This window comes from Cebus imitator, unplaced genomic scaffold (assembly GCF_001604975.1).
Source record: "Cebus imitator isolate Cc_AM_T3 unplaced genomic scaffold, Cebus_imitator-1.0 Scaffold229, whole genome shotgun sequence".
In the NCBI taxonomy this organism is placed as follows: Eukaryota; Metazoa; Chordata; class Mammalia; order Primates; family Cebidae; genus Cebus; species Cebus imitator.
In genome coordinates, this window is record NW_016107544.1 from 2,896,600 (window position 1) to 2,908,887 (window position 12,288).

At 34.4% G+C, this 12,288-nt stretch overlaps 1 protein-coding gene and 1 long non-coding RNA gene across 2 annotated transcripts in view; both read right to left on the bottom strand.

Moving 5' to 3' along the window:
• The window catches only part of LOC108281683 (ATP-binding cassette sub-family A member 10-like), a 41,597-nt gene extending 35,611 nt beyond the window's left edge, over positions 1-5,986 (bottom strand). Inside the window, 3 exon segments of the mRNA XM_037727405.1 lie at positions 2,304-2,411; positions 3,011-3,175; positions 5,869-5,986. Of these exon segments, the coding sequence (XP_037583333.1) occupies positions 2,304-2,411; positions 3,011-3,175; positions 5,869-5,902 (307 nt within the window). The 5' untranslated portion in view covers positions 5,903-5,986.
• A 1,712-nt stretch (positions 5,987-7,698) lies between these two features.
• LOC119466794 overlaps positions 7,699-12,288 on the bottom strand; it is an 8,802-nt gene continuing 4,212 nt past the window's right edge. The window contains exon 3 of the long non-coding RNA XR_005195274.1: positions 7,699-7,835. This is a non-coding gene — a long non-coding RNA (uncharacterized LOC119466794). The remainder of the gene's footprint in view (positions 7,836-12,288) is intronic.

Sequence of the window (12,288 nt, forward strand, 5' to 3'; positions counted from 1 at the left end):
AAACTTCTCAGAGCTAAAAGAACATGTTCTAACCCAATGCAAAGAAACTAAGAACTTGAAAAAAGATTTGACAAAATGCTAACAAGAATAAACAGCTTAGAGAAGAATATAAATTACTTATTGGAACTGAAAAACACAACACGAGAACTTCAAGAAGCATACACAAGTTTGAATAGCCGAACTGACCAAGCAGAAGAAAGGATAACAGAGATTGAAGATCAACTCAATGAAATAAAAGGAGAAGGCAAGCTTAGAGAAAAATGAGTGAAAAGAAATGAACAAAACCTCCAAGAAATATGGGATTATGTGAAAATACCTAATCTATGTTTGATAAGTGTACCTGAATGTGATGGAGAGAATGAATCCAAGCTGGAAAACATTCTTCAGGATATTATCCAGGAGAACTTCCCCAACCTAGCAAGGCAGGCCACCATTCAAGTACAGGAAATACAGAAAACACCACAAAGATATTCCTCAAGAAGTGCAACCATAAGGCACATAATCATCAGATTCACCAGGGTTGAAATGAAGGAAAAAATGGTAAGGACAGCCAGAGAGAAAGGTCAGGTTACCCACAAAGGGAAGCCCATCAGACTCACAGCGGATCTCTCAGCAGAAACCCTGTAAGCCAGAAGGCAGTGGGGGCCAATATTCAACATCCTTAAAGGAAAGAACTGTCAACCTAGAATTTCATACCCAGCCTAACTAAGTTTCATAAATGAAGGAGAAATAAAATCCTTTATAAACAAGCAATTGCTGAGAGATTTTATCACCACATCTATAACTGTCTGATCTTTGGCAAACCTGACAAAAACAAGCAATGTGGAAAGGATTCCCTATTTAATAAATGGTGTTGGGATAATTGGCTAGCCATGTGAAGAAAAGAGAAACTGGACCCCTTCCTAACACCTTACACTAAGATTAACTCCAGATGGATTAAAGACTTAAACATAAGACCTAACACCATAAAAACCCTAGAAAAAAACCTAGGCAAAACCATTCAGGACATAGGCATAGGCAAGGACTTCATGACTAAAACACCAAAAGCATTGGCAACAAAAGCCAAAACAGATAAATGGGATCTAATCTAATTAAACTCCAGAGCTTCTGTACAGCAAAAGAAACCATCACTAGAGCGAACCGGCAACCAACAGAATGGGAAAAAATTTTCGCAATCTACCCATCTGACAAAGGGCTGATATCCAGAATCTACAAAGAACTAAAACAGATTTATAAGAAAAAAACAAACAACCCCATTCAAAAGTAGGCAAAGGATCTGAACAGACACTTTTCAAAAGAAGACATATATGAGGCCAACAAACATATGAAAAAATGCTCATCATCACTGGTTATTAGAGAAATGCAAATCAAAACCACATTAAGATACCATCTCACGCCAGTTAGAATGATGATCATTAAAAATCTGGAGACAACAGATGCTGGAGAGGATGTGGAGAAATAGAAACACTCTTACACAGCTGGTGGGAATGTAAATTCAACCATTGTGGAAGACAGTGTGGCAATTACTCAAAGATCTAGAAATAGAAATTCCATTTGACCCAGCAATCCCATTACTGGTTATATACCCAAAGAACTGTAAGTCATTCTACCATAAAGACACATGCACACATATGTTCATTGCAGCCCTGTTTACAATATAAAAGACCTGGAACCAACACAAACACCCATCAATGATAGACTGGACAAAGAAAATGTGTCACATATACACCATGGAATACTACACAGCCATGAAAAACGATGAGTTCATGTCCTTTGTAGGGACTTGGATGAATCTGGAAACCATCATTCTCAGCAAACTGACACAAGAACAGAAAATCAAACACCGCATGTTTTCACTCATAGGCGGTTGTTGAACAATGAGAACACATGGACTCAGGGAGAGGAGCATCACACACTAGGGGTTGTTGGGGGGTGGGTAGGGGAGGGACAATGGGGGGTGGGAAGGGTGGCAAGGGATAACATGGGGAAAAATGTCAGATATAGTATGCACCTATGCAACAAACCTGCATGACCTGCACATGTGCCCCAGAACCTAAAGTAAAATAAAAATTTTTTTTTTAAAAAAGAAGGAAAAGAATGGGTGTAGGGGGTTGTAGGTCTGTAGTTTTTTCAGGATTTATGTTATAAGTTGGAAGATATTCCTATTGGACAGCTTTTATTTTCTCTGAGGATGAGAGGCAAAGTATCATCTCCTAAGATTGTATGGCTAAGATAGGGGATGAGGCAGATATTAGAAAAGAGAGAAAAATACAGATTTAAAATATAGCTTTAAAGTTAGGCACTTACCTCTGTAATTGCAGCATTAATTGCAGCTTGAAAAGCTACAAACCCTTTTAGCCAGTACATTGCCAAGTAACAAAAATTTTCACCATTCATGGCCCAACAGTGTTCTTTAAGGAAGAAGAAAAACATGTCCGTAGTTACATAATGGAGTCAATTGCTGGAATTAAAACTTTAACTTTGGCTCAAAAATAAAAATATCTAAATGTCAGCTCAAAGTCTATTATTATATGATATAGAGGATTTTTAAAGTACTCTACAAAATTGGAGAAAAAAAGAACATATGATGCCAGGCACGGTGGCTCACGCTTGTAATCCCAGCAGTTTGAGAGGCCAAGGCAGGCAGATCATTTGAGGTCAGGGGTTTGAGACCAGCCTGACCAATATAGTGAAACTCCATCTCTACTAAAACTACAAAAAACAATTAGTCTAGTGTGGCGGTGCATGCCTGTCGTCCCAGCTACTCAGGAGGCTGAGGCAGGATTATCACTTGAACTTGGGAGATGGAGTTTCCAGTGAGCAAAGATGGCACCACTGCACTCCAGCCTGGGCAACAGAGGGAGACTGTCTCAAAAAAAAAAAAGAACATATGAATAGTTGCCAAAATAATGAGACTCATCCTAAGGTAAAAACTGATGATTAAGTTCGGGAGAAATGGGGATTCCATGAAGCAACAAAAAAATATTATAATCAGTTTTTGTATCGTTACCTGTGTATTCAGAGTGTTCCTTTAAAATTGGGATTCTATATCCCCAATTAAACTTCAGCTGATAGGAAGAAGTATCACTAAATACAACTGCCACCATTTCATGGTACTTCTTTGGAAGTACTATATCCATGGTCTCTTCGTCTGGTGTCCCAATGACTGTTCTTCCTACCACGTATGAAAAATATAAATATATAATCATGTAAAGTTATTACTAGAGGACATAAAAAACAAAATTCAATTGCTTGTTTTATATAAAATTAGAGTGCTATTATATATTATTCCTGGATAGTTGCCTCTTAGTAAAAAGCTAAGTGAAAGTATGTTGTTTCAAGTTCAATGTAAATACATGAAAAGACACAAATGATATATTGTCTTTTAAAAAGTTGCAGCATATTGTTTTTAGTGTGATCTCATTTTGGTAAAGAAAAACTGAATTTGTGTGCCTATGTAAGCACAGAAACATATTCTATGTATGGCCATGTGCATGTTTGCTTTAAAAGACATACACAATTTGAATGAGGAGGAGAGGAGAGGAAGTAATGCCAAAGATGAAAGGAAAAGCTCTCATATTTTGCTTCATACAAGTTTGTACTATTTAAGATTTTTTTAGAGTAGAGATTACTTTGGTGACTAAAATAATTTAAGAATTAAAAGGAAAAATATTTAAATTAAGCAATATAAATACTGAGAATTTGGTGTTTTCTCTTTTTCTGCCAAGATTATAAACTGATGCCTATCACATGAAAATAGTATACTAGTAGAAGTAGATTATATACAAACAATCAAACTACAAAAATCAAAAGTATAGTCTACCTACAGATTCTCTGAGGTCAAGAACACTCTCTAAGAATAAAGTACATAGCAATCTGTGGATAATGAATGAGTTTACAATCTGCAGAAGTAATCCACCCAATAAGTGTTTAATAGATCTATTACTATTAGAAGCTTTGAAAACCACAGAAGTCCAATTAGTGCCTCCTTTTTTTACATGTTTATGTATTATGTTCTAAATGTTTATTAATTTTAAATCTCACTCAGGGTGAAGTCTACATTAAGATGAAAAAGTTGTTTATTTTATCCTATAGTCACACCTTTCAAAACTCCTCATCCTTCCAAATATAGAGTCAGGCTGTGAAACTTTTATGAGGACAATGCTAACATCACTGATTTTCTCTAGAGGTATAAAAAATACTGTCAAGGCCAACCCATGAATATTTATTCTAAAAAGCAGGAGTTAAATAAATGTAGAATAAGATGGTGAGAAAGGAGCTGTGGTTGGAGCAGGCCAGTATGGTAGCTGGAATTAGATACCTTATATAAGAAAGGGACAGATTCCAATGGTCCATGAGACTAAGACAGAAAGTGGCCAGTAGCTTACACTGCGCATACAGGAAGAATAGTCCCTGAGGCTTCAGTAAATGCTTCATGAGCTAAGAAGAGATGAGGTAAATGAGTACACAAAGGAAGTAGGTAGAGACAGATTAGGGCAGGATCAACACTGTGGTCAGGCAGGACATGTAAACAATGCAAGTAAGGGAGGCCGATCAAAGTCAAAACTCCAGAAACTACAATGAAGAATTAGAAAACAGAGTAAAGCAGCCAGGGATAACAATGCCCATTCCAAAACTTGGATAGGTTAGGCACAGAATATTAGTAACTTGCATAAAATAATTATAAAATTTAGAGCTTTGAGGTGTCCCTTGGCATGGCAATCCAGACACCAAAAAACCAAATAAAAGTTTCAGAAAGACAAGAAAAAGCAGTGATTAGAACTGATGTTAACAGCTTGGGTAAAATGTACAAAAGGATGAAAGAAATGGCCAGGGTTTAGAACCCTGACAGAATGGGGGCTAACAACAAGAGAAATTTGATGGTTAGGCTAAGATTACTGAAGAAAAGAAAATTTTATCCTGATACCTGCCTATGCAGGAGCAAAGGCCTCTATGGAGCAGGCTAGAGACCATAGCTGACAGTCAATAGTTACTCCTAATGTCAGCAGAGATATAAAGGATGGTAGGCAAAGGTCTCACACAATAAATATGACTCTCGGGTATTTGTATTTCTTTATAAGATGCATATATCAAGTTAATGCGGCAGCCTACATAAGAGATCTCTATATTCTGAGTCCAGATACGCAGAGTAAGTCCTAGGGGAAAAACAAACAAATAAACAAACAAAAAACACCTCACTACTCTATGATCAAGGGCCCTGAATTTGTTGACTTTCAGTAGCCAATACCTGGTTTGACTTTAAATAGATATTACATGCCCTGAGCTTTACATTTTAACTATTTTTATACACCAAACAGTAATGCTTTCTCAATGTCAATATTAAGCTTGAGTTTGAATTTCAAACATCTTTGATTTATAGTTCCTATATACTAGGAACTATATAGTATATATAGTTCCTAGAACTATATAGCAAATATAGTTCCTATATACTAGGAATTATATTTATTTCAATCTAAATTGAAAATAAGTGAATTCTTAAAATTTTTTGAAACTCTTTTAAACTATAGAATGCCAACTCAAATAGAAAATTTGTTAAGTTTGGGAAAAGAGAAATTTGTATCATCTAAAATAGGCCCAATCTTTTCTTTTTTTCCTACTGCAACAATATGTTCTAGTAGAAAGGGCACAGGGTATGTGTGTCATAACAAAAATTTAAAAAGTAAATCTATTTTGTCTCTTACCCACCTGCCCCTAGCCTTATACCAATCCCTGTAGTGCATATATAATGAGAGTGTTTGCCTCAGTTGAGAATCACTGACCCATAGACTAAGTAAGTAAATTCAACCTGCAAAGAGAATTTGAAATTAAGTCACATAATACTGAAACATTGGTTATTGGACAACACACGTTTCATAAAGGAAGCCAAGGCCATCTTATTCATTAACCTTCATTCTATGTTACTGACTGGTGTATATGCCATCAGTAGGCCAGAGTCATTAAATTGATCCACACTTCCCAAGACTTTAAAGAGGTTGTTCAGGAAAATGGATAGCTCTGAATGGTTCTGAAAAGATGCACAAATATAGCCCTAGAAGCAATGCTATTGTCCATTCCTCCAGCACACAAAAGAAAAATGAGCCATGTTATAATGTGGTCCAGACCAGTGAAAAACATCCAAAGACATATTTAAGGCAGAATGTATTGCCATTGAGCATGGCTTCATTTCAGTCTGTAATTTTTTTCTGTTGCAATTAATATCTATCCTTTAAAGAAAGAAAACACTCTTTCAAAAATATATGACTTTGAGAAAATATCAACAATTGCAATCAATCTTAAGCCAGTGATTTAGCATTCCTAATAGTGGGACTGCCATTGATTTTATATTTATATTTGAAGCATTATAAGTATATGGCATCACATAGAAGACATTCTTGCCAAAAATATTTAACCAGAATTTGATCCTGCTTTTAGATCCAACTCACTGCTTACAAAAAATGTAGATGACAGAGTGATGACTTAAATGACAGCATGAAGAGGCAATCAGATAAAAAGAGAACATGGAATATTCAACAGGATAACTAATTTTGTCTCTTTGGTTCCTGAAAAAACCAACCTTAAAGACATTAATCAACCTTAAAGGATATTTTGGGGGAAATTTAGAAAATTGAATTTGGCCATGGAACTACATGATATGCAATTATTTTTAATTTTGTGCAATGGGATAGTGGTGATGTAGGAAACCAGGTTCTTAATATTTTGAGATACTAGCTAAGATATTTAGCCATTACATATATTTGGGGGAAGAAGAGGAGACAGAGATGAAACAAAGATGGCAAGATATTAACAGCTGTGAAAACTGGATTGTGGATGTATAGGTGTTCATTGTTCAAATATTTCCACATTTCTGGATTGATAATACATTTTTTAAAATTCTAGTGACTGATAAATATAGATATATTCTTCTTCAATATACAAACCAAAATATTTGATTGAACTGCTTCAAAAGCTATTGCAGAGATTTAAAAGCATGATATGAATCCTGTTAGCTCCCACTGAAATGGTATTGGCTATTGCTGAAAAGACTGCAATCTCTACATGGTTAAGGCAGCTCCAGTTATATCTCATAGTAACAATATCTTAATAGTCATATAAGCATACAAGAAACTCAACAGAATGCAAAAGTATTGACAAGCTGTGATCTTGTTCCATGAAACCACTTTATGTTTACAAAGAGCACAGCTTTGAAGAGATTCTAAAAAAGTTTGCAAATTTTTACTCATAGATATTTCACCAGCCTTGCCAAATAACATGCTATTAACTGAAATGTCCCCAAATAGTATCAGGGTTGACCCATTAAAAAGTCTATTTTATTTTGCCTAGCTTATCTTTCCCCTGGCTATCCCTGCCCCCAACAATGAAGTTAGCTAAGGGTAAATCAGAATGACTCTGAGATTTGAATGCATTAATTATGTAGAAAATGGCTGGTGCTATTCTGCAAAAGATTATTTTTTAGGAACTGTCAGATGAGCTCTTTAGTTAATTTCACCTTGACATAAATATTATCCTATTTTGCAAAATATATCATTCTGCAGTATTTAGAATCTCAAATTGACTAGCCAGTATAATAATTAAAAATCAGAATTTATAAACAAGCAATAAAAATGGCATAATACTACATAATGGATTTTCATTTATTAGCTATGAAAAAACTATATATATTGTGAATCATACCAATAAGCTCTCTCTTTTTGTTCTCCATTTTCTAAGAAAATTCTTGTACAGAAGAGTCTGAATTTGTTGACACACACTTATTTCTTTTTTAATCATTTTGTCGTATTCACTGACAGGGTAAAGTAAATATTGTAGAGCAATAACTAGGGGAAGAAGATAAAAAAAGAAAGTTCAGTTACAAAAAGACTTTGCATGTTTTAAATGCATACTTTTAAGATGCACCAACTAAATGCCTTATATGACATTGTAGTAATATATTCAATCAGGATTTTAAAAAAGAATACAAAGTATTAATAATTGTAAAATGTCCTCTCAGCTGGTATTTCTCTCCAGACTTTTATGGCTATGAGGGAGATAAAGGTGATGGTATATGAGTTCTTTTCCTTTTGTCTCAGAAGTTACTTTTTTTCTGTGAAATCTTAACATTACAACCACTAAAAGTATATCCCTCAGTAAGATCTTAGTAATGTTTAGAATCCAAAAAACACTTCCTCTTTACTTGTTAAGAAATAAAAGTTTAACAGGAAGAAACCACTTTGCAGTTCCTTGTCAGTCCGCGATTTCACCACAAGCAGTCTTATTTTGAATTGCACATTTGGGTACATTTATTTGATATCTTGTTAACCACTGGGTAAAGCAAAGTCAAAAACATTATAGTCATTCTTAGAATTCCAAAAAGCTAATTTCTCTTTTTTAAATTTCCATTTCTGAAGTAAATGTGTAAGATACACACAGATTAAAACCAAAAACATAAGCTAATATGACTAATTGATTTATAATAATCCTTATTCTTTGTTTTCAGTTTGAAATTCCAGAGATGATCATTTGGTATCACAACTATGATTACTGAAGTCCATTTAAACAAATGTTGATGTTATATACAAATTACAATGTTCAGAGAACTTGCTATACTTTCTTTTTCTCATAAAATAAAAGGCAAAGCCAGCTAAACTCAATATAATCTCTAACTTCTAACTTAAGAAAGTAGAAACATTAAAACACCAAACTTCACTTATGGATACAGAGGTCTATTTAAATAGCTCCATAAGTAAACCACAAAAAAACATTTTAAAAGAACAAAAGAACACAGGAAAAAGGAACTTGTCCTAAGGCTTACACATTCTAAAGAAGTAAAATCTTACAAATTCTCAAAAGGATATTCAGAGCAGTGTCAGAGAGAGAATTTATTGTCTGATAATATTTATACATACCTCTGAATCTAGTCATTTTTCATTTTATCACACTAAAATGTTATATGTTTCTTTAATGAAATAACCCACTAGCACTGTAACATAAAACAAAATAATTTAGAACATCTGATAAATATAATTGTAACACTTTCAATCAATATGTTTGGCATTGGCTATATACTTTATATCTTAATGACCTTATACAAAGTGAAAATGTAAAACAAATTTTAACTTACAGTTAAGAAAGTAAGAGATAAGTGCTTAGAAGCACTTGGAGCCACTGGTCTCTTTTTGTCTAAGAAAACAGTGAAGAATCCTTCAAGGACTCCTCTACAAATTGTTGCCTCTTTTTAAACTGTTTTTATTTAGTCTGACTTCTGAAAAGTCATGGTCTGTGTGTAGAACATGCCAACAAATTCTGTTCTCTTTTTCTCTATGTTTTTCTTCTTGTCCAGTTACTTTTCAGAGAGCGTAATGAATTTTTGGCTGCGCATGTCATGTGGTATTTGTTTATTGCTCTATCTTTTTGGCGTACACACAAAAAAGAGATCAGATTCAAAAAGGAGAACCCACAGTCCTGGATAACTACATATTTACAATTACACGACTTTTTAATAATTACAAATGTGACAGCCAAGCTAAAAAAGGAGCAAATTAAAGAGAACAGAGAGAGAGAAAATGAGGATTGCTCATCTCAGAAATCTGAATCATTCCAATGAGAAAGCTTCACCTGAAAGTTAACTGCATTTCAGTTAAATGGTTCCTTGTATTCACTAATTCCTATGTACTAGAAAGTATTCTAAGGGTTTAAATGAATTCTCCCATTTGCTACTAAAGCAAACCTACAAAGTTGGTATTCTATTTACATCCATTAAACAAATTTGAAAGGTGAGGCTAAGAGGTGAAGTTATTTGCAAATGTTTAAATAAGCGTGAAGCCAACAGATGAGTCCAGAATAGTGTTTGGACTCCAAGATCCCTCACTCTTAACTGCCAACTATGAAAATGATGCTAATCAAGACAATGATAACTAATACCCATTTTCAAATTTTAGTGGTATAGACTAGATGGGCATAACTTTTATAATTTTACTTTTTTTTTCAGCTACAGCTAAATGGAATATTCTCAGGATGGCAAATAACCCCTCTTTATTAACCCTGAAAAATCTTATGTGATTTTAACTATAATAATACATTTCTTGTTATGCATACAGAAGCTAATAATCATTCATGAAAATGACAGAGACGGAAAGGGTAAAGACTCAGCGACTCTTCAAATGATTACCATTTTCATTAGGAATATGGAAATAGATGGTTCCTTTAATTGTAAATGTCAATAAGAAAGGAAGCGTACTTTAATTGCTTTTCTTTGTTAGTGACATTTCTCTTTCTGTTCAGCCAAAATCATTACTAGAAGTAAAAGTTTATGAAATGGAAAACATGAAACTTAACCTGGTTCCAATCCCAGACATTAATGGTGATATTCATTTAAATGGGTGGAGAAAACAACTAAAATCATACTATAATACGGACATACACTCATCATAATCATCAAATTTTAAAAATATTTTTATTTCATAATTGCTGTGATTTGAATGTCTGCTCTAAAATTCATGTTAAAATTTAATTACCAATGAAACAGTATTGAGAAGCAGAGCCTTTAGAAGTGGTGATTAGCTCATAAGGGCTCCACCCTCACGAATGGATTAATACTACTATCTTGGGAACGGGCTCCTGGTAAAAGGATGTTAGGCCCAATTCCCTCTCCCTCTGTCTCATGCACATGCTTTCATCTTTCACCTTTCCACCATGGAATGACCGTCACCAGATGCCAGTGCCATGTTCTTGGACTGCTCAGCTTCCAGAACTGTGAGAAATAAGTTTATTTTCTTTGTAAATTACCCATTCTGCTAGGTACAACTAAATCTGTGGTGTTCTGTTATAGCAATAAAAAACACACTAAGACAATATTTTTAGGGATTTTAATCTCCAATATGGTACAGTTAAGAGTCTGAAACCTGCATTGCAGACCTGTCACTCATTGTCTATGCTCCTTGGAGAGTTCATATTTAGGTCTGTGTTACACATTTATAATAGGATTTGGACCCTTTCCATTCTAAGCCTTTGTACATTTATAATTATACAGTTCTCCTACAGTGAGAATGTTGAAATACTCCAGATTTAGGCTTATGCACATTCACATTACATAACATCAACCTGCCCCTCCTCATCAAACTTTTCCTTACTTGAGTCCTTGACCCCTGAAAGCACAATGGCTTTCAGCAGGCAAATGTGCCATATTAGTGAACAATGAGAGAGAATTTGGCAGAAGTTTTCCTTCATGTGTCTCTACTTCATTCCAATTCCCAGAGGAAACTGGGCCAATCTTTTCTAAACGCAGCACCACTGCACAATACTTCAATCAAATTCTATTACCTATTCTATAAATCTGGCTTTCTTGCTTATCTCTTTTAATTTTATTGTTAACTTCTATTACAATCTCTTCTCTCCTTCAGCAGATCATGGCAGGGACTGCTATAATCTTTTCTCTCTTTCTATCTTTCTTTAGATATGTCTGGCAATTACACATGAGAAAATATTGTCACTGCCAGCTTGCTTAAGCTACCTTATTAAATATCTTATAAAGTAGCTCATCTTCTCACATTCACTCCCCAAATTTCCATTGTATTAGTTTTCTAGAGCTGCCATAACAAAGTACTACAAACTAGGTACCTTAGAGATGGATTCTCTCGAAGTGTCAGAGTCTAGAAATCAAAAAATCATTGCCGTATCTGAAAATTCATGTTCTCTCTCCCAGCTTCTGGTGATTGCCAGCAACCCTTGTCATTCTTAGATTTGCATCTATATAGCTCTAATATTTGTGTTGTCATTACATGGTATTGTCTCTTCTCTGTGCCTGTGTCTTCAAATGGCCTTCTCCTGTGTATTTTTCTCTTTCATTCTACTAATTTTGAGTTCAATTTGCTCCTGTTATTCCAGTTTCTTGAGTTGCCATTTGAGATCTTTCTAGTTTTTTGATGTAGGCGAATACTGCTGTAAATGTCCCTCTTAAAACTGTTTTTGCTATATCCCATTGGTTCAAGTATATCATGTTCCCGCTTTATATTTGACTCAATAATTTTTTAAAAAAATTCCTTTTTAATTGCTCCATTGACCCATTAGTGGTTCATGAGGATGTCGTTTAATGTTCATGTATTTGTACCATTTCCAAAGTTCCTCTGGTTATTGATTTCTAATTTTATTCTATTTTGTGATCAGAAAAGATACTTAATATAATTTTGATTCTTTTAAACTTGTTAAGACTTGTTATGTGGCCTAACATATGACCTTTCCTGGAGAATATTCTATGTTGCATTTAGAAGAACATGTATTCTGCAGCTATTGGAC